At 36.1% G+C, this 25,176-nt stretch overlaps 1 protein-coding gene across 2 annotated transcripts; it reads left to right on the plus strand.

The window, feature by feature from the left end:
* Nucleotides 1-575: 575 nt before the first annotated feature.
* On the plus strand, nt 576-18,622 carry LOC131146368 (uncharacterized). Of its 2 annotated transcripts, none has more exons than XM_058095949.1 (9): nt 576-649; nt 1,991-2,071; nt 2,559-2,618; nt 3,289-3,394; nt 4,702-5,311; nt 7,735-7,873; nt 17,165-17,332; nt 17,416-17,524; nt 18,176-18,622. In XM_058095949.1, exons 2-8 carry the CDS (start codon nt 1,991-1,993, stop codon nt 17,512-17,514), a joined length of 1,263 nt encoding a protein of 420 aa, XP_057951932.1. In that variant the 5' UTR covers nt 576-649; the 3' UTR covers nt 17,515-17,524; nt 18,176-18,622. The 2 variants fall into 2 exon arrangements, with proteins under 2 accessions (XP_057951932.1, XP_057951933.1); XM_058095950.1 differs by having other exon boundaries at nt 3,289-3,391.
* The last annotated feature ends 6,554 nt before the right edge of the window (nt 18,623-25,176 follow it).

The following is a 25,176-nucleotide window of genomic DNA, read 5'->3' on the forward strand; positions in this document are numbered from 1 at the left end:
TAAAACAAAATTATAAGAAGTAAAGAGCCATCAAAATTTTTTTTTTTAATTAGGTAAATAGATTATATGTTTCTCAGTTTATACAATTTAAGAAATGAATTTATTAGTTATTTTTAGAGATGAAAATATATTCATAATTCATTTGACAATTATATGCTTAGATAATTTATTTATTTTATTAATTTTCACATACCGTAAGGTGTACACTATTATTTGATAGTATGTTACGTATTTGTTGATTTATTTTTTTAGAAGTAATTTGTCTAATCAGATCATTGAAATAAAGTAAAAGAAAGTAAAACAAAATACATTTAAATTTTTTTTTACAGTTTTTAAAATTATATTTTTTGAAATAATATTTTACTGAAAAAGTCATAAAATACGTATATTAGGGCAAGTTCAAAAAGTTAAATTAAATAAATCGAGTAAGGAATAAAAAAAGCGAGAGCGTAACCCAGCTTTGCCCGAATCAGACAGGGACCCGGTTTCTATCCACCCGTGTATTGAACCCGACCCGGTCCAATTTCTAGCTCCAAATTCCCATTCAAATTGCAGCTGCGCATCCTCACCTGGGCACGGCATCAAATTTGATTATACCAACCCCTGCTCTCTCTCTCTCTCTCTCTCTCTCGCTCTGATATTCACAGAGGTAATTTCAAAAACAATATTTGATTTTGTTTTTGCTTTCATCAATTTGTTATATATATATATATATATATATATATATATATATATATTTATTTATTTATTTATATTCATTTTTTTTTCAATGTATGGTCGCCGAGAAAACCGAGGGAAAAGAGGAAAACAATGTGTTTAATGTTGTTCTGTGTCCCCAAAATCGTAAACCCATTTCGACGAAGATATTTTCTTCTTCGAATTTTATTCTCTTCCCTTCCCCCCATTTTCTCAGCAACAAAACAGAGGACAAAATGAAGATTTTCAATTTGGAGACTGGTTGGCTCTTCTTTGTTATTTTATTTGATGTTCTAAAGGCCACAAATGGGTGTTTGGTGTCTGCTGTTCTTCATATATATAATATATATATTATTGGGATTTTTTGTTTTGTTTGTTTGTTTGTTTTTTTTTTTTTTTTTTTAAATTTTTTGCTTTTGGGTAATAATGTGTCTAGATTTATTTTGAAATGTGCCGCGCTTATTCGGATAATAAGGCTTGGGTAAGACACCCTGGTTTGCATTTCACACAAATCTTTAAAAACTAAAACATATGTTTCCTTTACTTAGTTAAGCGATGGTTTGTTCCAGTAATGTGTAGAATACTTGAAGTTCATTTCAATCACCAATTAATGCAGATAATCATATCATGATGTTTTTATTATTGGTTTTTAAATAAGATATCAACACCTACTAAAATTGGGAGTGGTTCGTTGATTCTCAGTTTAACACCAACCTTCCTATGTGCATTTTCAATATGTTTGTTTTTTCAAAACTTGGGATGATGCTAGTTATAAGCAATATCTTCATTGTTAGATTTGTTTTATGAAAAGCTGTATGAATGTCTTATTTTCTATGTTCAGCCATGTGTAAGTTCCTCTCATAAATTTCTGGTCAATTATAATTTATAGCATACTAGAAGATTGTGGATATGTTGCTATGCATGGGCATATCACTTTGTATTATTTCCACTCCTCTCCATTAGCTTATTTTCAATTTCTTCTTCTCCTAAGTGAGTTTAAGGATAGTGGTGCTATAGCCTATAGGTGGGTGAGTTGATGAGTGTGAATATTTTTAATTGCTTTATTTGCTCATTTTCATTTATCTTTAATCACTGAAAAAATAAAAGCCAATTTTAATGACTGATGTTGTATATGCATAATATGATTTCTCTTACTTTGTAATACTGACGTGGATGCCATTGATACAACCATATTTTTTTGGCATTCTATGTTACAGAAAAATCCATTTACTCATGGTGTTTATTTATTTATTTATTTTTTTTGGGGGGGGGGGGATTTGTGTTGTGTGTCTAGATGTCTGCTAGCATCAGGAGTGACAGTGACAGGCCTTTTGACATTCAAGAACTCTTACAAATTAGGGCAAGGTGTAAAGAGGTATGATATGTTCTTTGACCCTCTTGATGCTCTTTTCTAGTTGAAGAAATAAATCCAGAACATAAACGGTGTTGTAAAAAATTTACCTCTGGTTTTATGAATCAATTATGGTCTTGTACTGGGCTATATTTTTAAGCAATTCAGTTAATATTGGAGTACTGCATTGCATACACATATGGCAGTTGATTGGCGGCAAGCAAATTAAACAAAATTTTGGCCACCTCATAGAAAAGGAAAGAAAGAAAAGATGTAGGTGAGTTCAATCCTACAACTCCACAAAAGAGGATTCCCACTAAACATAATTTTGGATGTATAAATTGATGACATGGATATAGAATGAATGGTTCAAGAAAAATAAATGACTCAATAAGAAAAAAGAAGCTTATTTAAGCTAGCCTATCAAAGATCTTAAAAGAAAAAAAAATCAATATATATTAAAAAATTTTCACAAATCGGCCTGTTAATTTTCATCCTCTTTTGACTGCAGCTAGGGAAAGAAAAAGACATGTTGAAGGAGTCTCAGTCCCAAAGCCTTGAGCTGATCAGAGTAATGTTCAGTTATTTGTTCCTTCTTTGTTTTTACCAAATTTGTGTCATACATTGAGTATGATATTGTATCTGGCTATTATAAATATTCAATAATTATTCATATTTATAGGATATGCCTATAATGATACTAGTAAACAATTTTTTGTATTACCAGAAAAGATTATGCCTGACTGCATTGTTGGTTTTCATCTGCCAGACTGGGAATTAACTCTCTCTATTCTTTTTGGGTTGTTGATGTGAGTGGGTAGGGTTAGGACTTTCATTAACCTATTAATATTTAATTGTCATCTTTTTTTTTTTTCCTTTCTGTTTTGAAATATGTAAAACAAGTCAGATAAGTTGCAAAGCATAATTCAGAAAAAAAAAAAAAAAACACCTGTCTGTACTGTTTTGTTTCTTTCTTTTTAAATTGCAACGTAGCCACTAGGGAACATGGTCATGTTGCTAGTTCTTATTCACCAAAACTTTTCACAGGCTTTATTGATTATAAATATTTCAATAACGGTGAAAATTTTGGATGAAAATTTATAATGCCTGGGCTCATGTAAATGTTTTCCTTCCTCTGATTGGCCATAAAGATGTGAAAAAAATCTAAATGTTGATTAAAGGGCTTCTAGAACTAAGTATTTCTAACAAGCAGTCTAATACATCACTTTTTTTGGATGCAGAGGCTAGAAGTACATGTGAAGACATTATCTGAGGCCTGCTCTGAAGATGATAAACAGATCCAGGAATTGGAAAGAGAGCTCAGGAACTGCTCTCAAGAGATAGGTAGTGAGTCCCATCACTTTTATTTCGGTGTGCTTATTTTCTAAAATACTGTTTGTTGATTCTGACTGATGGTTCTTGTCAAATAGGATTTCCTAGTGCCTAGAAGCAGTGATATGGATCGCTAGTTTTTATGTTCTGTGGATCTATTGTCACTTGAAATAATATTCATCCTAGTAACATAAATCATATCTGCAATAAATGCTGGTGGTTGGTTAGTTTGAAAAAGGGTCTTCTCCAAAAAGAAAATTTCCATTCCTTGGCCACTGCCATCTAGGCATGCACAAGCTAATTTATGGGGCCTAAAAAAATCAGTAAACCTTTTTAAGGTCATTACATCCCTTTTCATTGCTAGTTTTTTATTTTTTTACTATAATTTATCAACGGTAATGTTACTCCTTTGTGAAAGGTCGAGCACAGGTTTGAGTCCAAGGAAACAAGCCTCTCTGCATAAAAAAAAGGGGAAGGCTACGTACACTGTGTTAGTATGATGACCCTCCCCCTATCCTTGCAAAGCGAGGAGCCTTTGTGGCCCAGGGATGCCCTTTTTAGTTTAATGTGGTGGAACATCTTCAGAAGGGGTACTTGAGTTCGAATTATTTTTTCAAATAACCAATTAGAATGAAACCTCCAAAAGAATTTACTCCTTTTCCAATGGGGGAGTATGAGAAAAAAATTATTTTTCTTGCTTATTTTTTGGGCACTTGCATTAGTCGGTATGTTCATTTAATGAAGAGAATGCTTATTTATGTTCTTGTCGAAATTTGATGAGTTTAGAAATTGCACTAGCGTATCTCCTTTGAAGTTCGTAGTTCATCCTTTAATTATGGGCTGTGGTATCAAGTATTTTTCTCTACTATTTTGGCATGCGAATTTGCAGTGGGTTGTGAAAGCAAGTTAGGAATCGATTGTTCCAGCAATGAGACCATCTGTTTCAACTTTCAAGGGTTTATCCATATGTTCGTACCCCTGCAGTGAAAAGGATTTTTTCTCCACTATTTTAACATGCGAATTCACAGTGGGTTGTGAAAACAAGTTAGAAGTTGATTGTTCCAGCAACGAGACCATATGGTCAACTTTCAAGGGTTTATCCATGTGTTCTTACCCATATAATAAAAAGGATTTTTGAATTCCTTTTCCATATATTTTGACCATGTGAAGGTCTCTTTGGGTGATGTATTTTGTGATACTTGTTGAATGATGCATTCAACTTATATGCTAGGTAATGACACTGGCAGGATGCTGCCATCTTCCTGATGTGAGGTTTTATGGCTGTTTTATGTCACTTAACTCAGTTATGACATTCCTTTCAGATTTTTTGCAGGATCAACTCAGTTCGAAGAATACAGAGTTAAACTTTCTAGAAAAGCATGCGCACAGCCTAGAGTTGAAACTAGCAGGGATAGAAAATCTGCAGAAGATGGTTGGCAGGTTGCAGGAGGAATTGAGGAAGTCCAATTTGGAACGGCTATTCTTGATGCAAGAATTAGATTGCAAAGAAGTACAATTACAAAAGTCAACTTTGTACATTGAGAAACTGGAGGAGTCAATTTCATCTGTAGCATTAGAATCACAATGTGAAATTGAAAGCATGAAGCTTGACTTGATTTCCTCGGAGCAGGGATGCTTTGAAGCTAATAAATTTAAGGAAGAAATTATTGAAGAAAACACTCAGTGGAATTACTTGATTCAAGAACTGGAAGTTCAGTTGCAGGAAGCTCAGTCTGTTATTGAAAGCTTAGACAAAGAAAATAAAGAACTAAGAGAGAAGCTTGAAGCATCTGAAATGTATGCCAGGGCATTTTGTCAAAAAATTGAAGAACACTTGGAAGAATGGCTGGAAGACAAGGATGAATTGCAATTTGATTCTCAGCCTTCATTTGGTGAAAAAGGGACCAAGCTTATTGCATCAGAAGAAATAAGGTATGCTTCACCATTTAAAATTGCTGTATTATCTTGTATTTGGACCTTATGACCCTCTCCGGTATTGTGAACCATGATTCATGATCGTATGGTAGAAAAAAGTGAAGTCTTGATTTTTATCTGCGCTGACGGATGGCAAACATGACCCTTGTCTTGATGCTATTATATTCTCATGAAGAATTCCATTACCCCAAAACTATATGATTTGAGATTGTTCGAAAATGTTTATAACCCAAGATGTTTTATTTTAATATTGGGCAATCAGTTACTTTTAATGGTGATATGTGCTGCTTGGACTTGTCTATCACACCCAGCATATCTGTGTTTGACATGACACGAGATGTGTCTAAACAAGTCTCTAAAAGGGCATTAGATGTGTCTAAACAAGTCTCTAAAACTTCATCCACATCTTCTTCTGCCACTAAAAGAAACCAAACAAAATGTTGGGTGTTTTAGATGTGTGGCTTTTGACAATTAATAGAATAATATTCCATGAATTTAAAATAAAAAATTCTTTAACTTATGCATAATTGATATGATTGTGAACACCCACACCCCCATACATTTGTTTTAATTTACCCAGGAAAAAGGAGCAGGGTTCGACATTTCAATATTGAGTTCATGCACCTTAATTAATTTTTCGATATGACCCATCATCGTGTTGTAAGTTTAGGGTCACTGACCAGTTGGAAGCCCTTATATGCCCTGATATTCATACTCAACTCCAGGACTTCAGGCATTATTGGTGGAGATCAATTTTGTTGTGCAAGCTGTTTTGATTGATGGTTGTTAAGGTTATCTCTGTGTTGGGTGCTATTTTAAGATAAAAAGCAGGATGCTGGGTGTATTGCTCTTCTGCTCTTCTAGTAGCACTTGTTTCTTACATTCTTCAAATTTTTTTTTTTTATATTATAAATAAAACATTGGAATATGGGCTGAGCAGGTGGCATATTTTGATATTATATAGTTATATCATGACGTATGTTCATTGAGGTAAGCTGCTTTGCATAATATGAATATCGAAGAACTTGAAATCAGAGAGAACAAGGGGAAGTTAATGAAGTGACAATATGTATCTCATGTCACCTTTCGAAGCACTTTCTAGTTTGCACTTTCGTTTCGAATGTGTCGTTCAGCGTCACGAGTCTACAAGCCTTTCTCATTTTAGTGCTTGCTTTTTGATTAGGAAGCCACTGCTTTGTGATGTCAAGGATCTTCATTCTTCACTAGATTAAATGTTGTCATTCTCAATATTTGATATGTAAATACGCAATTAAATTTGATTTCTTATTTTGTACATCAAGGATCTGTTTTGAGTCCTTATCTTTTTGCTTTAGAGATGGACCAATTGACTAAGAGTATTCAAAAGGAGGTCCCATGGTATATGTTGTTTGCAAATGATATTGTATTAATTGACAAAACTAAGGACGGAGTAAAGGTTGAGTTAGAATTATGGAGAGAAACTTTGGAATCTAGAGGCTTTAGGATAAGTAGAAATAAGACAGAATATATGAAATGTAATTTTAGTAATGATAGGCGGAATATTGAAAATTTCGATACCTTGAATCTATTATGCAAGCTAAAGGAGAAATCGAAGATGATGTAATGTATAGAGTTAAAGCAGGTTGGGTAATATGGAGAAGTGCTTCAAGTGTGCTCTGTGATCGTAGAATACCCTTAAAATTGAAAGTTGAGTTTTATAGGACAGCTATAAGACCAGCTATGTTATATGGATTGGAATGTTGGGCAACGAAGAAACATGATATCCAAAAAGTAAAAGTTGCCGAGATGAGAATGCTTAGATGGATGAGTGGTATAACATTGAAAGATAAATTAAGGAATGAACATATTTGTTGTAAGTTAGGTGTAGCTCCTATAGAAGATAAGGGAGGGACGACTCAAATGGTATGCACACTTGCAACGTAGGCCACATAGTGCACCTGGGAGGAAGAGTGACTTAGTTACTTTGGGGGGTAGTAGAAGGGGTAGGGGTAGACCTAAAATAACTTGGGAAGAGATAGTGACTAAAGATTTAATATACTTGAATCTATCAAAAGAAATGGTCCATTATCGCATAAATTGGTAGAAAATGATTTATATAGCCGAACCGACTTAGTGGGACTAAGGCTTGGTTTTGTTGTTTATTGTTGTATAAATGTCCTGAGTATCCCCATTTGCTGACTAATAATTCCTAAAACTGTAGACATGCAAAACAAACACTTCAATTTGAGGATTTCTTATCAAGGCTGCATTTAGAATCAAGTGATTCTAGGAAGTTTTGTTACTTAAATTTTATTAGTAATGAATAATTATATGAGTGCATATTTGGTTACTTTACTAAGTAATATTCTTATGTTGAAATTAGTCCCAAAGATTTCCATCTTTTTCCATCCTTAGTAACTTTTTTTGTAATATTTCTGAAGGACTTGTGGCAAAGTTTTGGGCCCACTTCTTTCAAAATTGACGATGGTAGTAGCAGCATCGCATGAAATTTTGAAGGGCGAAATGGAGCTGATATCACATCAGACGTACGGATATGAACTTCTGGTGAAGCAACTTAAGGTATATCAATGGAAACATACACTCTGAACGGTATTCAAGTGATCAATTGGTACTCTAGGCCTAAACAATAGCATCTTATTGACTCAGCAAGGTTATGATAATGGAGAATTATAATATATTTAGGTTATCGAAGTTATAATATATGTTCATGCATACATGTGTGTTTGTATGTGACTTGTGTAAAAGTTGGTTTGTGAATGGAACCCCTTGTGAACTTGTATACGCCTTTCTTTATAAGCCTCATGGCTAGTCCTAGAACATTGTGCGAAGTAGATGACTTTTCATCTGCTCAACATCAAGAGGTCTCACATGAGCATGATTAATTGGATAACTTTGTGTTTACCTTAGATGTAAGCATTACTTAGGATATTTGGATTTCTATTGTAATTTTCAGCATTTAGAAATTTGTTTTTATGTTTCATTAATTAGGGATTTGTATAATATTTTGATTTTTTTTTCTGTAATTTTCAGCATTTAGGGGTGTGTTATCATGTTTTATTAATAAGGGATTTGCTACTATTTTTGAAATTTTGTTTCATTAATTAGAGATTTGCTATTATTTCCCAAATTGTGTTTCCTTGGGGAGTTTCTATTATTTCTCAAATTATCTTTCCTTATTTAGTGATTTGCTACTCATTTAGTTTTGGGAGAAAGGCCTATATATAGTTTTGTCTTCCAATTTCTTTTTTTTTTTTTTAATTTTTCTTGTTCTTTTCTTCCTGATTCTATTTTTCCAATCAGTCCTACATCAACCATCACCCTTGCATCTATGCTATCATCACCCATACCCTATCCTTGCTCACCATAACCTAATACACTACCAATGCCCTAGTTGCCCCTCCTTCACATCCCCCCATAGGAAATATTGAGTTTAAAAAGAAAAATCCATCGTGACTGTTAAAATTTGATTAAAATGAATGCCCTAACTTGAAGATAGGTATCTTCCTCTATTTATAATACAAATTAAATACACTCTAGTGACAATAATACCTTTACTAACTCACTAATTAACATTACTAACACTCTCAATAATAATAATACTAAAAGACATATATAACCTCTAACACGCCCCCTTAAGCTAGAGCATAAATGTCATATGGTCCTAGCTTGTTACAAATGAATTTAACACGAGCACCCTTCCAATGCTTTGGTAAACAAATCAGCAAGCTGCATGTCTGACTTCACATAAGTGGTTGTAATGAGAATCTGCAAAAGTTGCTCCTGAACAACTTCAATGTGCTTTGTTTGCTTATGAAAGACCGGGTTGGAGGCATCATGCATCAACTTCATAGGCTGAGAATGCGAAAAACCCAATTCTTCCAACATGTTCTTCAACCAGACAAGTTCACAAGTAGTGTGAGCCATAGCTTTATATTCTAATTCAGCACTTGACCTTGCCACCACATTTTGTTTCTTACTCTTCCAAGAAACCAAATTACCACCAACCAAGATATAATACCCAGTGGTGGATCTTCAGTTGGAAGGCGATCCAGCCCAATTTGCATTTGTATATCCATGGATATAAGTGTGACCTTGATTATGATATAAAAGACCTCTCCTAAGTGCACCTTTGGGATATGTCAAGATGCGAATTACTGCATCCCAATGACTTGTCCTCCGAGAATTTAGAAATTGACTCACAACACTTGTTGCAAAAGATATATTTGGCCAAGTAACTGTGAGATAATTCAACATTCCAACAAGTCTTTGGTATTGTCCAGGATTAGGTAGCAAATCACCCATATTCGACATTAACTTGCTGTTAGGATGCATGGGTGTATTAACCGGTTTAGATCCCAACAAGCTAGTTTTATCCAACATATCAAGAGCATACTTCCTTTGTAACATAACATTTTCGATACGAGATCTAGATACTTCTATACCCAAGAAGTATTTCAATGGTCCCAAATCTTTGGTTTGAAACTTAGTTTGTAGAAAATGTTTGAGACTCTGAATACCATTATCATTATCACTTGTAATGACAATATCATCCACATTAACAACAAGAAGGATCCTACTTGATAAAGTATGACGATAAAACACGGAATGATCCATAACACACTTTCGAAGACCAAACTCAAGTACTATAGCACTAAAACGACCAAACCATGCTTTGGGAGACTCTTTTAAACCATATGAAGCCTTCTTGAGCTAACACCATATGAAGCCTTCTTGAGCTGACACACTAAGCCTGACTCCCCTTGAGCAACAAACTCAGGTGGTTGCTCCATATGAATCTCCTTCTCAGGGTCACCATGCATGAAGACATTTTTCACATCTAGCTGATGCAGAGGCCAATGACAAGTAGTAGTCAAGGAGATAAACAAGCATACTGTTGTAAGTTTGGAAACCAGAGAAAAAGCATCAGAATAATCCAGACCAAACATCTGAGTGTATCCCTTAGCAACAAGATGGACCTTTAGACGAGCCACAAAACCATCAGGGTTGACTTTCACAGTGTTAACCCTACGACAACCACCCACAGACTTGTCAGGAGAAAGAGGTCTCAAGTCCCAAGTATCATTATCATGTAAAGCATTCATCTCTTCAACTATAGCACCCCTCCACCCCGAATGGGCTAAGGCTTCTGAAATAGATTTAAGATTTAGGAATAGTAGATGATAGAGCAGTAACAAAACAATAATAGGAGGGTGATAAGGAGTCATAAGAAACGTAGTTGGAAATGGGGTGTTGAGTACATGTGCGTTCACCTTTCCGAACAACAATAGAAGGATCAACATCATGGGTGGTATGATCATCAAACAAGGAAACTAAAGGCGTGGTAGTAGAAGCTAAAGGGGACTCTCCTTGGGGCCGTTGTCGTGAATACACCTGCAAATTAGGATGATCAAGGCGATGAAAAGGGCTTGAACTACATGGGGATTCATATGGTTAGTTGGGCAAGGACAACAACATAGAACCTGGAAGATTAAGCAAAGGAAGAGACTCATTGAGCTCAAAAGCACTCAGTGATTCGGTGTAGTAAGGTGTAGACTCAAAAAACATAACTTCAGCAGAAACAAAGAAGCGATGCAACACAGGATTATAATAACGATATCCTTTTTGAGTATATGAGTAACATAGAAAGACATATTTTATAGCATGAGGATCCAACTTATCCACCTTAGGAGTTAGTTGATGAACAAAGGACACACACCCAAGTATACAAGGACACACACCCAAGTATACGAGGAGGAAGAGAAAATAAAGGTAAATTAGGAAAAAGAATGGAGTAGGGAATTTTGCCGCTAAGAATAGAGGATGGCATTTTGTATAACAAGCAGTAAGTACAACATCATTCTAAAAAACTTTGGGTACATGCATTTGATAAAGTAAGGTGGGAGTGATTTCAAGAAGATGTCTATTTTTCAGCTTTGCAACCCCATTTTTTTGAGGAGTGTGGGCACAAGATGATTGACGAACAATACCAAACTGAGTCATATAAGTAGGGAATTGTGCATTGAAAAACTCTTTAGCATTATCACTTCGAAGTATTCAAACTGGCAAATCAATTATTTCATAACAAAAGGCACAAAATACATGAAATAACTCAGAACGATCTTTTATTAAATATAACCAAGTCATTCTTGAATAATCATCCACAAAGGTTACAAAGTACCAGAAACCTAAATTGGACATGACCCTACTAGGGCCCTTAACATTTGTACTAACATAAAAGGGATTGCAGCCCATTTATTGACTTGGGAAGCAAAAGAAACACGATGGTGCTTTCCCAATTGACAAGACTTACAATCGAGACCAGACATAGAACTCAAACTAGGAACAAGACATTTTAACTTTTCCAATGAAGGATGACCCAGACGACTAGGAATTTGAAGAGGTGTGGCAGTAGCAGTGTCGATGGTAGAAGGAGATAACGACTCAAAGGGATAGAGTCCACCAGCTTCACGCCCTCCGCCAATCATCTTCCTCGTCTTCAAATCCTGAATGACCATAGAATTAGGGAAGAATGTCACTGAACAATTCATGGATTTAGATGCAGGAGAATGCAGGCTTAAGGAAGCATGAAGGACAGGAGAATAAACATCGGCAAATGATGGCAGGTTGGCACTACAGAGTATTTGAGATCGAACTGCCTCAAACTCAGGTCTCAAGCCTGCTAGAACACGAAGAACTATCATTTGCTCCTCTGCTTGTGCATCTCACGAACGTTGGTAGTTATAGGTTGCACGATGTTAAGCTCCTTATGAATATGCTTCATTTTTCCAAAATAATTTGCAATACTCCTATCTCCTTGTTGTAACTGAAAGTATTCTCGGGATAAATCATACATACGTATAATGTTACTAGAGTGTAGAAGTTTGATGTAGTCCCAAATCTCCTTGCATGTATCTGGATGCATATACATCCGTGCAATTTGTGGCTCCATCGAGTTCCATAAAAGGGAAACAATGAAGGCATCTTCCTGAACCCACACGTCTTTTCTCTTCTCATCAAAAGAATCAGTCAAGTGGTCAGATTTCCCTAATCTTGCTAAATAAATCCGAACAACTTTAGACCATCGAACATAATTCTTTCCATCCAACTTTTGAGTTGTTATTTGTGGCAGCAATGTAGGAAACAAAATTTTGGGGTTCATAGATTCCATTCCAACACTCACAAATCAAAAATCACCAAAAACAAGAAGAACAATCAAAACTAATAAGGACAATCACAAACTATGTGAAGCACCGAGACAACAATAGATGAGGTGAACAACTTACCAACGGATATAGCACTGCCACAACACTTAGAAATCAGCAACAACACCAAAAACAATCAATAATCGGGACAATCACAAACTATGTGATGCGCTGACACAACCACAAATGAGGTGAACAACTTACCAACGGATATAGCACTGCCACAGCCTCACAACCAAACATACGAATGTTGCTACAGCTCCAAAAAACTCACAAAGAAGCCTTCACAAATCCTGAACAGAAATGAATGGAATATCGCAAGTGTATGGTCGAAACAGTTTGAATTTTTGAGCAAAAGACTGGCCTAGTAGCTTGATAATATAGCCTAAAGAAGGAATCAAAGTATGGTAGATGAAAAAAGAAGAAAAAAGTGGCAGGAACTTCACTCATGCATTGGTGCGTGGGGTTGGCCCCGCCGGCATTTGGTCGGCATGTGAGAGCTCGTGGGTCATGGTTTTATATAAGAGCCGCGACCGTTATGTAACGCTGTTACATAATGGTTTTCTAGGAACCGATGCCGTTACGCACCGCGAAATCGGTGGGAAGAAAAATCACGGCTGTAGAGGCCGTTACGGACCGCAATTGTTACGTAATTGCTACAGGACTGTTACACCAAAAAATTATTTTATTTTTTACTTTTTCTTCTCACTTTTTCCCTCTCTTTCATATATCATTCTTAATATACCAAGTGGCAAAAGGGGGAAAAGATTATAAAGAGGATGACAATGATACAAAATTTACTATTTCTTTAAATACTCACAATAGATGCATAAATTAACAATTTGAAAATATTAACTTGTTAGGAAAAAAATTATTTTGATAATATTAGTAATGTGATATTTATGTTCTATATTTTTCAACCTCAACCTTCTTTATTTTCTAGCTATTTTATATTTGTATTATTCGTATGTCTTATGTGTCTAATAGATTAATGGAGTGTATAATGTATTTTGTTTTATTAATTAATTTAGAACGCAAGAATTTATCACATATAAGAACAATGAGAAGTATAAATACACACACACGTGCGCGTAATTTTTCTATCAATGGTGGTTTAAAACAAATGTAAACTTGTTGCCCTTGCCAAATAACTTAGTTGTTCGAATTAAACAATCCAAAATACACTAAAACTCTTTCTAAAAGGGCTAAAAGCTTAAAACATGCAAGTACGCTAATATGCACAAGGTTGTGCGTGCTTTAAAAAAATTCACGGCCGTTACACCCGCTTCCCATTATGTAACATCCGCTACTCCCGCTTCCCGTTACGTTACGCTACCTGCTACCGCGATTTAAAACCATGGCGTGGGGTGTTCCTCTGGCGATGGGGTTTTGTTAGGTGGGTTGTTGGGGGAGGTGTCTATTTATGGGTACATGGTTGGTTTTATGAAATAATATGGGATGGAGGTGGATCTGGAAAGAACAATCCCGGGGATGGTGTTTTCCAGCGACGGTTGAGGGGAATAGGGTTTAGGTTGGATCACGCTTTGATACCATGTTAAAATTTGATTAAAATGAATGACCTAACTTGAAGGCAGGTTTCTTCCTCTATTTCTAATACAAATTAAATACATTCTAATGACAGTAATACCCTTACTAAGTCTCACTAATTAACATACTAACACACTTAATAATAATAATACTAAAAGACATATATAACCTCTAACAGCGACCAAGGACCAGTTCAAGTTTGTGTAGCAGCATGTGTGCAAATTGAAGATTTGGAAAGATATCCATGCCCTTTTATTATTGTCACCCATACGATACCCTTGCCCACCATATAATATGTTAGGGAGTCCTAGCGTCGACTTGTACATGGGTGGGCACTAACTTGACCCAGAAAGCTTAAGCCATCAAGTTTTGGGCTCAATCATGCATATAAGCACTAATCCTCCTCTCTATTTTTCTAATGTGTGAAAAACTTACAAGTGAAATTCTCAATAGTCCCCCCCTCACTAGGGGTGTACAAAATTTATCGAAAAACCAAAAACCGGACCAAAACCGGACCGAAATCGAACCGAAACACATTTCAGTTCAGTTTTTTGGTTTGTGGTTTCAGTTTTGAAATATAAAAAATTTTGGTTTCGATTTTGAAAAAACTGAAAATCGAATTGATAAAAAATAATTGTATAATTTTATATTATAGATGCTGCCTGTTGGTGTTGGATCGCCAGTTGCCGGCGAGAAACCACCTCTGAATCCACCTCTGGTCGGTCTGGATGGCGGAGATTTCTAGGACGAAGTCCATGGCTCCATGCGGCGCTCACGCTCCTCTTCTTGGAGTTTGAGAGAGATGCCTCAGACAGAACCCTTCTGAATCTGTTTCATGAGGTGGGTGGAGAAGCCAGCGATCTTGTTTCGGAGGCGCTTGGAGGGGATAATGGTCACTTCTTGGATGATCTTCTTGTTGGTGAAACGGATCTAGAACTTGGTGTGGAAATCTAGGGTCATGCGACTATGTGAGAGTAGTACTTCTCGATCACTTGCCGAGAAGATTTCTTCACTGTCTTGGTGTGTAGTGCACACGCCCCATCTCTGTGTGTGTGTGTGTGTGTGTGTTTTCGAGAGAGAGAGAGAGAGAGGCCACCGACGAACTGCAAAGAGGGAAGTGGTTCCTAGGCACATGCAGGAACCACATGCTAGCCATCCCACATCGGTTGGAAATGTGAAGTGAACTAGTATCCCCACCTTATATATTTTATATGAATCCTCCTTTCAACATGGCTCATGGTTTGGGCTTTGCAATTAAAGCCTTGGCCCAGGAGTTATATAATGCCATAATGGGCTGTGGCTGTTGATGCAGCCCAGGCTCAAGTATTAGTATTGTTTTGATAGTTCAAAATTCGGTAAAACCGAAAATAACTGAACCAAACCGCAAAGTTCACAGTTTGGTTTGTTCATAAACCGACGGTATACGGTTTGGTTTCAGTTTAGTCATTTTGAAAATCGAGGAGATCAGTTCGGTTGGCGGTTTTGGCAAAAACCGAACCGAACCGAACCGTGTACAGCCCTACCCCTCACTGGTGGGTTCTAACCACTCTCCTTTGAAAAAAAGCTATTGTTGATCATTACATGTCATGCAACAAGCTAGGAGCTGCTACCCAACCATGGGAGTAGCCATGAAACACTAGGAGTCCACTCGTATGGGATTAGTATTAGAATCCATTGCTTCCCTTTTACGGGATCAACATCCGTACAAACGCATGCATGAACACTTGAGCCCAATTTGAGCCTTTGGCTCTGATACCACTTGTTAGGGTCGAGTGAGTTTTTGTGTTGGCTTGATATATATGGGTGAGTACCAACTTGAATCAAAAGCTTAAGCCATTAGGTCTTGGATCCAATCATGTATATAAGCACCCATCCTCCACTCTATTTTTCAAATGTGGGACAAACTCATGAGTGAAATTCTCAACATAATACATCACCTAAACCCTAGTTGGCCCTCCCTTACACCCCCTAGTAGGCAAGATTGAGTTTAAAAAGAAAAACCATTGTGTCAAAGGACCAATTCAAGTTTGTTTTGCGAGATGTGCCTAAATTGAAGATTTGGAAAGATATCCATGTCTTTTTAGAATCAAGTAATATGAATCTACAATGTTGCAAGCAGGAAATTGTGAACATGAATAGTGAATGGATGGACGTAATAGTGCATTTATATACATGGATAAAAGAGGAAAGAGTGCACATGATACTACATATTTTATGACTGAGCAAACTATTCTGATGGTTACCCTGAGCAATCAACTTGATATTGTCGAAGTTTACCATGTGGTTGGCAGAACAGAGTTCATTACTGTGGAAGAGAAGAGGTCTACAGAGATGCTTAGTGAGCTTGTGACAAAATCAAAGCTGCAACTGCCAGTTGTGTTGGCAGCCGGATCGAGGGTGCAGAGGATCCAGAATCGGTATGCAAGTCCAAAAAATCCATGAAGGAACTATAGGAGGTGGAAGTTGCAGGAATTAAGACATTCATGAAGGATAAATATGTTCAGTTCAAAGCTCAAGAGATGAGTGAGATTGCATGTGGAATTTATCATTTCTAAGAGTTTTGTCTTCAAAGACTGTCCAATTGCATTCATATTTGTTTTCCAAGTTTGCAGATTATCTTGCTCAGCTCCAAGTTTGCTTGATTTGTCAATTTAACGTTGCTTCAAATGTTCCAAATTCAATCAATTCTTTTCCAATCAGGGGAGAATGATGGGGAATATCAAAAGATCACATATGAGCAAGGTTATGCATTTGCAGATCTTATTTACCTTAGCATAGGCATAATTTTCATTTAAGGATTTGATATCATTTCCTAAGTCATGCTTCTTTATTTAGAGATTTGCTGTTCTTTCTTAAATCATGTTCTCTTATTTAGTCATTTGTTATGATTTCCTGTTTTTTGTTTAGTGTTAGGAAAAAGCCTATATAAAGGCTTGATGGTGTATGACTTTGTGGAAGAGAATTTAATCTAATTGAATTGTCTTCATTTTTTTCTTTCTTTTAGCCTCCTCATTGTTTTCCTGCTGTTTTCTTTGAATTATTCATTATTTTTCTGCATCTCTCTCTTTTGCTAAGTCGTCATTAATCAATTGGTTTCTAGGAAGAATTGAGGGAGGAAAAGCTAAAGGCGAAGGATGAGGCGGAGGACCTAGCTCAAGAAATGGCCGAGTTACGATACCAAATTACAGGTTTGCTCGAGCAAGAATGTAAACGACGTGCTTGCATTGAACAGGCATCTTTACTGAGAATAGCTGAGTTAGAGGCACAGGTACTGATGTTCATATCTGCAAGTTTTCCATGACCTAAGAACTGCATTATTTAAGATGGTGCATTCTTGTTTTTGTGATCCAGATTCAAAATGAACGAACGAAATCACTCAATGCTGCCAAGCACTTGCATGAAGCACAAGGGTCACTCAAAGAGGATTATAGAAATATATCACATGAATAGTGGGTTGAAGGTTTGTTTCGTCTGTCTTCTTTCTTTCCCTATAATTAAGTTATTGTTTGTTTTTAAGTTCTACCTGAGGATAAATGCTGCTCATCTGTATTGTGCAAGCAATGAGAAAATTATTCACCTTGGGGAGAGAAAGCATGGATTATTGGATAGCTAGAGCTGGCCTATAGTTGAGTTGCTTGTTTTGCTACTATTGAGACTAATTTCAAGTTTCAGTGTTATTTGAGTGAAGGGTTGATGCATTTGAAGAAGTTTTTGTTGTGAAGTATCAAAATGGGATTCCTTCTGTAGCTGAAGATGATGGTTGGGAGTTCAGTGGAAAAATTGAATGTTCTAGTATAAAAGTGCAAGTCATAAGCTACTCCCAATGCTTGCATCATGCCTCAATCATTTCCTGCAGAAGCATATTCAGCTTGGCCTTGATAACAACGTATTTTTTCACACATTTGCAATTGGTGGTGGGTTTTGGCAACTGGCTGAACAGTGGAATAGGGTCAAATATCTAGACTTTGACAATACGCATTACTCATCATAATTATCTACACATTGACTACATGCTACACTCATCATACTTCTTCTTCTCTCTCTCTCTCTCTCTCTCTCTCTCTTTTTTCTGTATGTGCTTTCAAGTTCTCACTGTATGAATCCTCTGCAGGGGACTAATGCCAAATACCCGATGGAGAGCATACAGTGCACCCTGGTAGATGAGAAACAGCGTGCAGCTGTGGAGAGTCCAGAAATCTTGCCAATTGTGTATGATTGAAGTCGGAACTTCCACATTGGGTGCATACAACAGATAAGGCTTCATGCAATGGAATAAGCGTGTACGAGGAGGCACAAAAGGGCAGTTTTCCTTCTCATCAGTTTCTTAATTAGGACAATAGTGCAGAGCTTGTTTCCCGAGTGTATACTTTGCATGTTGAAACTGAACACTGCATATTCATTCATATGGGTTTTCTTTTCTTTTCTTTTCTTTTTCTTCTTTTTGGAATTTTTCCTTTCGTGGTGAAAATAAGCGATGGATTAATGTATATCTGCTTTTTATTTCTTTTGAGAGGATAGTAAATCTAACAAGTAGGTAGCTGCGCTGTTTTAGATCTCATTCATTTCGTTTTTTGTCCTGTCTTCCCAGGATAATTCTCTTTTGGGATGCTATTAAATAATAAAAAAAATATTATGTTTATTTATTTTTGGCAAAAAAATAAAAATAAAATTGAAGTTACAACAACTATTACTCATAGATCACGAGCAAAAAAGGTATGACTACATTTCAAATTTTGCAAAATGAAATGAGACGGGAAAGAAATGAAATGAAAATTTGAATGAAAAATCGCCTTCGTAACTCCAAATACTCAGATCCAATCAAAAAATGTGAATGAAAGATCCCATTAAATTGAATTGGGTCCATGAATCTAAGAAATAGAGATTGCTTAGCTTGGTTCATCTTCGGCGCAGGAATGCTCGAGCAGTAGGCTATTAATTGGCTGGTCGTGAGTTCGAATTCTATTTGGGGAACAGCTGCCCTATGAAGACTCAGCTTCAAATCCATTTGAATGTAGGGGACAATAGTTGGGCTCGAAAATTGATGTGTATTTAAAGCTGGCTGAAATCAAATGATAGATTTCATTTCATTTCTTTCGATTCTATCTGCAATTGATACTCAATAATAGTCCTGGTAGCTATTAATCACGCGAGTTGCTCTCATTGTACAGTCACTTCAGAGAATTCGGACTAATGTTCCTGTTGCAACACTCATAAATCCAACCCAACTATATCCTACTGTCGTAAATTCATCCAATTGTGAACATAAATTCTTCTACCTGAATCCTACGGCCATAAAGTCATCCACCTAAACCATAATATCATCCAACAGATTAAAAGTTCATCCTTTCTTATGGTGTTGTGCAAAAACTATCAATGCGCAGCGAAAAAAACCAACAAATTGTTTCGGATCAAGCAATGCGACAACCAATGATGAATAATATGGAAACACAGTCACACATTAGTAATTATCAAAGCAATAAAACACACGATATAAGAATTTACGTGATTCGACAATGTGTTTCCGTTCATGGGAGCAAAAGATTGAATTTTCACTAGCAATCTTCAAACCAGGGTTATAATATTGTTTTTATGTTGATCCTACACATACAAAGGCCTTAGGAAGTTCCTAAAGTACCCCTGTAACAATCCCTGGAGGTTTTTCCTCTAAATTCCCAGCCTACTGGTCTTCCCAATTCAAAATTTGAAATCAACGTCGAACAAGCCATCGACGGTTTAATACCGACACTAAAATGCATAGATTGGAATTGTTGACGGTTTTCTCCCGAGGGTAAATTGTCGATGTAATTGTTAACCAAACTGTCGACGGTTTCTTCCTACAGGCTAGCTTCCTTGTTCTTACTCACCATTCTTTTCCTGTGCATGTATTCCACTCAATATGAGCCACATACTCCAACAAACCTTGACAAATATTCACCCCTTAGGAGAAATATGAAAGCATAACCCGTAGTTCCACTTGGGCTCTAACAACTGGAGACGTTGATCAAGTTCAAGCAATGCTTGAACTTGTCTGTGGTAACATGCCTTTGTCAACATATCTACTGCATTCTTAGATGTGTGAACTTTCTCAAGTAATAGTCATCAAAAGTAACCAATTCCTTGATCCTAAGAAACCGCACATCTATGTGCTTGATCCTCGCATGATACACTTGGTTCTTCGTCAAATAGATGACACTAACTATCACAATGCACTTGAACTGTAATGATTCCAAAAAAAATAAAAAAATAAAAAATAAAAAATAAATTATTATTATTATTAATTAAATAATATAATATAATATATTTAAATATATATAATGATAAGTTAAGTATCAGGAAGCTAAAAGAAACTTCCTGATTCAATTTGGAGATGGAAAATTGATTTCAATTGACAAAGAACCCCCCGGCCGTGGATATCTCTCATCTCTCTCTCCTTTTATCTCTCTCCTCAACTCACTTTCTCTTTCCTCGATTTCGTGGCGAAATCGACGCTGATTGAAGAACGGAAAATATCCCTGAGTTCCAAATTCAATCACCAACATTTTAACCAAAATAGATTCATTATTTGGGCATCATAGGCACCACTCTTAGGATATGATAAGGAGAATAGATTATGTCTGACACATTTTAAAATATTCCGGATTAAATATGAATATATAAATTTAATTATATTTATGTGATTTAAATATATGCCTGGGTTTGAGATATTTTGGAATTAGATTAAACTGTGGGGATTTGATCATATTGGTATTTTTAAATATATAAGAAATTAAATTTAAATATGAGAAGTGGATCATACCTGCGTTTTTTTTTTTTTTTTTTTTTACAATTTAACTGGTTAACGAGAGCGTGTGAGTCTATGGATGTTAGGATAGTAATTATTTCAAGATTTAGCTGATTAAGTTCAAATATATGAATACAGGGATTTGTATAAATGCCGCAGGCACTGCTTTAGGATCCTGCAGGTATTTCTCAAAGAATTAGGTAAGGGGATAGATTATGTCAGGTATTTTTAGAAAATTCACTGATTAGTTCATAGTATTTAATTACAGAAATGATATATATAATTTTTCAAAATATTCAGGCATATGAGAATTATGATTTTGAGTTAATATTATTTTTAGCCAGCCTAGTGCCGTGACAATTCAGTTTTAGCCAGCCTAGTGCTGTGACAATTCAGTTTTTGTCAGCCTAGTGTCGTGATTAGTTTTAATACGATAATTTATTCATAAATTATAAAATGACAGATTTTATACAGAAACATGTATATGCTAGATTTTACTCAGACAAATGCAAATGATATTTATGTATAGAAATATTATGTGGAATGTACTATATGGTAGCAGAACCCTAATGGATCGTCCAAACTCAGAGCACGGTACCATTGCTATTCAGATTAGACATCCAGTGCAGCCACACTATTAGATATGGTGTAGGTGGATGGCAGTTGATTGTGCCTCAGAGAAGAGTAGAGTAGCCCCCTGATAGTCCGAAATAGGTTGGGTAGGCCAATCGTACTTTAGTTTCAGTTTCAGTTTAGTTTGACTTAGCCTGGTAGGCCAGCCATGGTTAAGTCCAGCTCTCGAGCTGCACAACCCGAATTATGCGAGGTTAATTCATGACTTAGCCTTCCATCCAAGGAAAAATTCCAGAATTATACAGATATAACAGATGATTTACATGTATATAAAAATTTATTATGACTCAGTATGCTTATATTGAAAAATATGATTCTATCAGATTTTCATAATTATGAGTACAAATTTACGTGATTTATCAGTTACAGTTAATTATTCATAGTATATGTTTATAACACACTAGAACTCATGTTGCCTCACACTGATAATAATCTATCTCATCTTGCTGGGAGGTGTCTCACCCCTATGATCTTTTAACATTTCAGAAGATCTAGGGAGCCGATCTTAGAAAGCTCCAGGCAGGATTAGTTAGTGGGGTTTGAAGATAGTGCTGGTGAGACACTAGTATGTATATATATATTTATATATTTGGTATTACTTTTGGCTGAAGTATAATCCTGGTTTTTGGGAGACATGTGTATATATGATTTAATGGTTCTAGAACTCTAGTATTGTATTTGGAATTTATGTTTTTCCGCTGTATGTTTTATTTGAAATATGGACAGGTCAGCCCGGTACCCACTAGGGGTTTGAGATATTATAACATGGTATCAAAGTTTAATATGTGGAAAAAAATAATAATGCAGCAGAATTTTTTGGGTCGTTACAGTGTGGTATCAGAGCCTACGTTGCTATGTTCTATAGACTTCAGCATATTACAATACCAGAGTATAGGAATGGATCTTAATGAGGATAGGAAATGGGTAGATTGGGATTCTAGTAAGATATTATTGGAGAATGAGATAGGAATTTGAGGTTTCGTCTTACAGCTTGGGGGTAGAAATTCCATGGTCGTTTATGTGATTTTCCTGAAACGACGGTTTCAGGAAAACCATGGCAACCATCGTCGGGTTTTGTTTCTGAGCAGAAAGACTGGATTTTGGATTGAGATCATGGATGTAAGTTGGTTGATTGTATGAGGTTAGGGTGTGTTTTATGGTGTCTTAGTTAAACCATTGTACCAGTTGTATTAAGATATAGGATTTTAAGGTTGTTTTATGTCCTATTTTCAAGATGAACTCTGGGGACAGAACTGCCCACCAGATGACCTGGGCTACACTATCGAGCAATTTACCTTTATGCCTCAACTTTTACGGGAAGAGTTAATCCAATCATTGTGAAGGATTGGATCCACAAGACGGAGGGAATATTGGCAAGTCTTCACTGCGTAGACGAGCAGAAGGTTATGTATGCCCTTTTTTTTAAAAAATGATTGGGGAGGACAAACGTTGGTGGATTTCGGTGAAGTTACACGAAGAACAAAGGCCAGAACCAGCAACCTTAACATGGAACGGTTTTAAAGAAATTTTCTATGATTGATACATTTCCTCTTTCACTAGATATGCCCAGGCAGAATAGTTTATGAACTTGAACCAGAGGAAGAGGCCCACACCTCCTAGTTTCCAAGCGGGTACAAGTCAGGATCTGTGGAGGAGAAGCCAAAACAGTGGAGGTTAGAGACAGGGAATGGGAGAACGGACTGAAAAGGGCAATCCATCACTCTCTCCGTTTCTCAGGTGCTACAGTAGACATCTAGGGAAATGGTGGGTTAGAGCAGTAATTTGTTATTGATGCAATAGACCCGAGCATATGGAACGAGATTGCCGTGCACCACCAAGTAATGTGCCCACTCCTAACCGATTCTGGGGAGATAACTAGGCATCCCGAGGTAACCAGTAAAGGAGCACCGCCCAAGCGTGAGTTTATGCAGTTACACCATGAGAGGCAAAAAGCTGATGACATGGTGATAGGTAACGTTTTAATATTTTCAAAGCAAGCAATAGTTTTATTTAATTCTAGAATAACTCATTCATTTATATCTCTAGAGTATAGTAAAATTGTGTGGGGTGGGAACTTATGCGACGCCCTAATTTTTCTACCATTTTTTTTCAACAATAAACAATAATAATCAATCATCATCTATCAACTAACTTTGATACCATATATTACAAATAACCCAACCCTAAGGGGCGTACCGGGTATTTAGTCCATCCAAACATACTATCCACGCAGTGGAATACATACCGTGTCTGGGTCCAAAATACAATACCATCCAAAATACAATACAATACCAGAGTGCTAAGACCTCTACACACATATATACACCCCCACAAATCCATAGAATAGTCTAGGGGTTACACAAAACACAACCCATACTCAACCACTTACCTTAAATGCCAGGGTATTACGGTGTCTTCTACCTCGAAGCTCTCTCTGCTCGTCTCCTTATTTCCTGAAATGTTTAGATTTTGGGTAAGAAACCTCTCAGTAAGATGAGATAAATTATTGACAGTGTGTGGCATATGAATTAAATATATTAACACATCCATTTAAATAATTATAACAACTGAGAAAATATACCGATATGTACTCATAATCATATATAAAACAAGTGTCATAAACTTTCATATTATTTTCATAAGCATATACATACTCATTCATTTCGTATATCATATACGTACTCTATCATTTCTCATATTCATAATCATACTCTAACCCACGGGTATGCACCAACATATAGCACAACGCATTGTAACCCATGGCTGTTCATTTCTAATATCATTTTTTCATTTTCATAGTCTAACTCATAAGTATCCACCAATATAGAATACACTACGCGTCTGTAACTCATGGCTGTTCATTTCACTTTTCACTTTTCATAGACATTTTCTAGCTCATGAGCATCCACGTACCAGTATAAAATACACTACACGTTTGTAACTTATGATTGTTCATTATCGCGTTTGTAATGAGAAACCATCCTGAAGATAATCACTTTGTCATGTATTCACCCCACATGATTGAGTTGTGCGACCTGAAGATTGGACCTAACCACGGTTGGCCTACCTGGTTAGATCAAAACAAGGAACGCGTCTGTAGTACGATTGGCCTACCCAATCCTGGTCCACACCCCAAAGGATAACACAACCCTTCACAGGCCCAATCGACTGTCTCGCCACACTCTGTACTAGACGTGTGGTTGTACTAAAACAATACTAGTAACGGTACCGTGCTCTCAGAATAACTCTGGTCCATCAGGGTTCTCATTTCCACATTTCAATATTCATATTTCATTATGTCTGTACAATTCTCATAACATATATATATCTCATCATTTATGTATAATTCTTTGTTCAACATTTCTATACAAAACATCTTTAAGTATTTCACATATCATCATTTCAGTATAAAACACATTTGTGTATTTCTCATTTCATCATTTCTATAATTCTCATTATTTCTGTATAATTCTCATCTCATTTCATCATATCTGTGTAAAACATATCTGTATATTTCATATATCATCAATTCTCAATAAAAATATATCTGTATATCGCATTTCATCATTTCTATATAAAATATAACTAAGTTTCTCATATCATCATTTCTGTATAAAAATATTTTTAGGTTTCTCTTATTTTCATATCTACATAAAATATAGCCGTATATCAACATTTCTCTGTACAAATAATATATT

This window comes from Malania oleifera, chromosome 13 (assembly GCF_029873635.1).
Source record: "Malania oleifera isolate guangnan ecotype guangnan chromosome 13, ASM2987363v1, whole genome shotgun sequence".
Taxonomy (NCBI): Eukaryota; Viridiplantae; Streptophyta; class Magnoliopsida; order Santalales; family Ximeniaceae; genus Malania; species Malania oleifera.